This window comes from Abrus precatorius, unplaced genomic scaffold (genome assembly GCF_003935025.1).
Source record: "Abrus precatorius isolate BTA unplaced genomic scaffold, Abrus_2018 Scaffold7, whole genome shotgun sequence".
Taxonomy (NCBI): domain Eukaryota; kingdom Viridiplantae; phylum Streptophyta; class Magnoliopsida; order Fabales; family Fabaceae; genus Abrus; species Abrus precatorius.
In genome coordinates this window covers 32,734,762-32,739,686 of record NW_020874417.1, presented here as the reverse complement: position 1 = coordinate 32,739,686, position 4,925 = coordinate 32,734,762, and the positions used below count along the sequence as shown (strand labels likewise).

General features: G+C 34.8%; 1 protein-coding gene across 1 annotated transcript; it reads right to left on the bottom strand.

Moving 5' to 3' along the window:
* Positions 1-2,512: 2,512 nt before the first annotated feature.
* LOC113872577 (BAG family molecular chaperone regulator 1-like) lies at positions 2,513-4,597 on the bottom strand. Its single transcript, XM_027510229.1, has 4 exons — positions 3,731-4,597; positions 3,378-3,634; positions 3,110-3,256; positions 2,513-3,028 (listed from the first exon to the last, which is right to left on the bottom strand). The coding sequence occupies exons 1-4, from the start codon at positions 3,939-3,941 to the stop codon at positions 2,666-2,668; spliced, it is 978 nt and encodes a 325-aa protein (XP_027366030.1). The 5' UTR covers positions 3,942-4,597; the 3' UTR covers positions 2,513-2,665.
* Between the last annotated feature and the right edge of the window lie 328 nt (positions 4,598-4,925).

Sequence of the window (4,925 nt, the reverse complement as noted above, 5' to 3'; positions counted from 1 at the left end):
TATCTTCATCTTCATAAATATAAAGTAAAGACGTATTGGAGTTATTTTAAACGTGATTTTCGCAATTAAATTATTGATAATTAAAGAGCATTACGTAAATAATTTATTTTACATTTCTTTAACTAGCCATTTGTTATCTAAGATATTTCTCATTTCTTCCAACTGCTCCATTTTGACCGGTGAGATTTAAATTCAATCAAATTTCACAAATATAATTTTCATAAAAACATAAATAGTTTCCCAATTTCAATTGAGAGAGTTCGATAACTCTTTATTTCGGACTCAAATTTCTATTTTACCGTCCAATTCGTTTGGCCTTTCATCTACATGTGCATTAATTTAAAGAATCTATTCGCCTTTCTTTCATTTTTAGTTCCTTCAGCATCAAACATAGATGCATAATCTATTTTCTTTTTCTCCTTTGCTATCTTTTTTCCCTCTCTCATTTTAATCTTTTCCAACATTCTTTGCCCTTTTCTCTCTGCCTTATTCAATTATTCTTGTCTCTCGCAATTTGAATGAAGGATGCCCCCATATAACATTGTCTCTGAGGTGTGACAAAATCCAAAGGCCACCAACATTCTTTAACGCTTCCAACTTTTTCATTTAGATTAGCCTTGAATTCAATGACAAAACCTCCAAAAATAGCACTTGAATTCATATTTTGAATGATCTTTTGCTTCAATGCTTTTCTTATTTGATTTTTTTTTTTTCATTTGATCCTTGAAGATTCTAATGTGATTGCAATATCGTGGTTGTTTGGTACTTGGGTGGTGACCGACCAAACGGGAAAGATAAATTGATTGTAAATCTGCTGAAGGTTGTTATAGTATGTCATAAAGGGACGCAATAAGCTTATATATTTCTTTACTGATTGCAGTTTATATAATCAATTTTTTAATGAAATCGATACCTTCTATAACTTTTAAAACTTTAAATCTCGAATTCTTCATAAAATTAAAAATATATATGATATATTAATCTTTTTTATGTACCCTTATCCTAACTTAAACGAGATTATGTAGTAGACTCCCCCCTGCCCCATATATTGAGTACCGCGTGAAATAAAAGTAACTAATTGTCAGCGTGAAGTGTTCCTTTAAAAATGCACTTCTTTTAATCATGGAGTGTATAGAATAGGAATTGACAAGATACTTTTGAACCTCCCTCTCTCTGCTTTCCTCGTGTACTAAGAAACTCAATGTTGATGTTGATAAGACTTAGTATTCGCCCATGTACCCGAGTATAAGAATTTCTCTGTATAACAGGTAAACCGAAAAGTTTTGACTTCAAGCTTTAATAAGGTTTTTGAAATAATTAATTGTAAAAAATTTGATGCATGTGAAATTGTTTTTACATAATTCAATTTAGCTCGCGGGGACATAAAAGTACTTAATTTCAAGCGAGTGTGCAGGTACCATTTTATAACTTTATAGTTTGATTTAATATTTTGCCGTAAAAAGAAGGTAAGGCATGTAACAGGGAGCTCCATGACTTTTGTTCTCATAACCTATTACATAATTGATTTATGATCTGAAAAAAGGTTAGTCCTATTAAGCTATAATTGCATAAATTAGTATGCATTAAATTCATGCAGTCACATAACTAATCTCGAAAACCATAAGACAAAATAAAACAAACATGAATGGTTAGCGCACTGATGCTAAACAAAGTTATGAGGCTGTTGTACTTTGTCACAATTTTAATCATATTTATTTGTGCAAATTATGGCATTCTTGACTGAGTATTTTGCTTTCTTCCGCTATTGTTCATTGCCTTCGATTTCATAGAAGCAATGTTGATTTGGTATGATTGTTGAGACATAATTTATTATCTGCTACTACCAAATCATTACGTGCATTATTATAACGCGTTTGCATTAAAGAGCTTCTTAGCGGAAGGTAATAGGTATCATAGCCTTTAAAAGCCTTTGCTTGAGGCCCCAGTAGGAATGTTTCTAAATCCGGAATTGCCTGTGGAAATACAGCAAAATTACCAAACCTACCGGTTCATAATTAGTAATGAAACTAATCCACAATTATCATTTCATCTTCTATGCTCTTAACCACTCTTAGACTCGTCTTCTTGTCAATGGGCAGATTCGGTATTTTGTTTGACAATATTACCTTCAAATTATCATCTACGTTTATATATTTTTTTAAATCTTCTATTTTAATTTATCCCACTTCATTCATTCATAATGACACTTAATTTTAATGTGTGCATATCAAAATGTTTTAGTTATTTCAGTATAAGAAAGAGAGCACTTTAATAGATGCCATTCTTTTTGTCAGCTTGTAGCTCCCACGAGAAGTAAGGTACCAAAAAGATTTATTTTTCATCAAACGCTGCTTATGTACCTAAAATTAGAGGATTGAAGAGAGAGATAAAGCAATTAGTTAAAAATAAATTCTAAGCACGCCTTGAGATGAGACAATACGGGGGTGAGAAGGGGAGTAAGAGACCAGAAGCACAAAAAAAGGAAATTGTTTTATGATGATAATCACTGTCATGGCAACCTCGTTTATTTCTAGTGAAGTAAATAACATACAAAAGGGGCTAAACAAATCTAAATACACAAAAGAATGTATAACATATGGTAACACTCCAGGTGGAAGACACACCCAAATAACATCCACACAATTACAAACACGTGGTATACTATTTAGTCGAAGAATTCCCAATTGAACTTGGGATGAACTGAATTATTGGTGATTGAGCTGGACGAGGATGTGGAAGTGATTGGAATTAACGGGGGTAGAGTATCAAATGTCTCCCATTTTGTGGTAACTACTACTTCTGAGGTAGAATTCCTAGATTGTTGTTGCTCCTGCTTCTCCTGATTTGGTGCTAAGCTATGATGCCCATTTAACAGACTTTCTGGTTGCTCTTCAATCGGTGCCAATCTCTTCCCATGTAAATGCTTTTGTTGAGGCTTTCTTGAGGCATGACCTCCATTAGTACCAGCCATTGAATTCTTAATTTTCAACATGTCCAGAGTTTCAACATACTTTTGAACTCTTTTAACCTTCAAAACGGTTCATTACCATCAGAATCTAATGCTCAATTGAGAAAATGCAACGACAGAAAAAATGGGGGAGGGTTTTACCTGCATTTTTCTCTGCAATTTAACATCCCCATCAGCCATTATACCATCCAATTTAAGCAGCTGATTCATCAACAACTCAATCAAACTAAGCACATCCGTTTCCGTAACCTTCCCACCTTTACTAATTATTGATTCAAGAGCAGACACCTAACCAATTCCAATTATCGATAAGCACTAATTCACCCAACAAATCCATTTCAAACAACGCCATGTTATTCAAAATTCAAGTATAAGAAAATTTTAAAAAAATAAAAATAAAAAATGGTACCTGCCCAGCAAGCCTATCTACTTCCAAGCTAATTTCTGATATAGATTTAGCAGCTCTCTCCATCTTTGCATTCTTCCTGATTTCCAAGTACCTTTTTTCTTGGCTAATAGGATCCTCCATGAGCACCATCTTGGATTTGTCTTTGACACCAACCATGTCAAGAAACGCCTTGGAATCCCTCTCCTTGTCTTTATAAAATAGCTTTTGGTCTTGGTGGTGCAACCCAGTTGGCCCAGAAAGCATTTTCTTCAATTCCCCTGTAACAACCACAAAGCAATCAAAACCAAAAAGGAAAAGTAATTTTAAAATATTAAAACAGGAAAAAGGAAAGAAAGAAAGAGTTATTTTATTACCAAATGTAGCTTGAGAACTAATGTTGACTTCATGGTAGGTTGACCCGTACTTAACCCGAACTCTAATTGTCGGTGGCGGCACCGAGTTCCGCTCCGATTCAGCGGTTCGACGCTGAACCAGCATTCCACCTGGCCTCATCTCCCACTCCATTGAACCTGAGTTTCCATTCATAGTGGAAACCTCGTTTGTCATGTTCCTCATCTTCATCATCTTTCTCTTTCACAAATAAGTTGCCTTTGCGTCAATCCAAAACCAAACACAGCCTTAGATCTCTGATTCTGTCACAGAAATCTCAGCCCCCTCTTATAGACCCCGGCATTCCAATCCCCCCACACACACAAACAGAGGAAAAACAAAAGCAAATACAGCTTTTTTAAGCTTCAAGAGAGAGAAACTTAGAAACTTCAACTTTTCTCTTTCTTCTTTTTTTTTTAAGAAGAATTAATCGCGTTTCGCTGAAGAAAAACCCCAACCCAACAACCCCGTCAAATCTTAGTCTTCACGGCAGCTCAGAAAAGATCCCCGGCCGGTGACCGGAGCCGGAAAAAGTTTTCAATTTTGAAAGCAAAAGAAACTGTCACCCAGATGATGGAAAGTTAAAATAACAGAAGATGATCCTGCAAAAGCAGAAAGCACTGATCTTTGCAGCGGAATGTGGATGGGTGTGAGAATTTTCTGGCGTAATCTGAGACAGAGTAATGTGAAGAGGGGGAGGGGGTAAAAATCAATGTGAAGTCAACATCTAAAGAGAGAACAATTCCAATTATGAAGAATTGATTTTCTCTCTCTGTCTCTTGCAGTTCTGGAGGAATCGGTGAAGAAGAAAGAGAAAGTTGAAGAAAATCAAAATGAATATAAAAACGAGTGGCCAGCTAACCATGCTAGCAGCCTGTGACTTTGATTTTGATATATATTACTAATACTAATACTATACCATCATTCTAGTAATCGTTAAATATAAAATCAACCATTTTAATAATTGACCATAAATATCACCTCACCTTATGAATAAACTAGATGAATTGTTTTGTTTGTTATCTTTTTTTTTTAATTGCCAAATTTGAAAAAGAAAAAGAAAAATAGGAGAAGAAAAGAGGTAGGGCCAGAAAGGGAACAACGAAAGCCGCCAAAGGTAAAGCATTTTATTTCTGAAATGGTTAGAAGTGGAAATTTGGGCGTGTCGGAGAATGAACA

Bases quoted from the DNA above. Each gene is read 5' to 3' on its own strand.
- LOC113872577 (XM_027510229.1), bottom strand. From the start codon at position 3,941: ATGATGAAGATGAGGAACATGACAAACGAGGTTTCCACTATGAATGGA. The intron at 3,635-3,730 runs GTAATAAAATAA...TGGTTGTTACAG, and splicing joins TAGTTCTCAAGCTACATTTG to GGGAATTGAAGAAAATGCTT. The intron at 3,029-3,109 runs GTAAAACCCTCC...ACCGTTTTGAAG, and splicing joins AATTGCAGAGAAAAATGCAG to GTTAAAAGAGTTCAAAAGTA.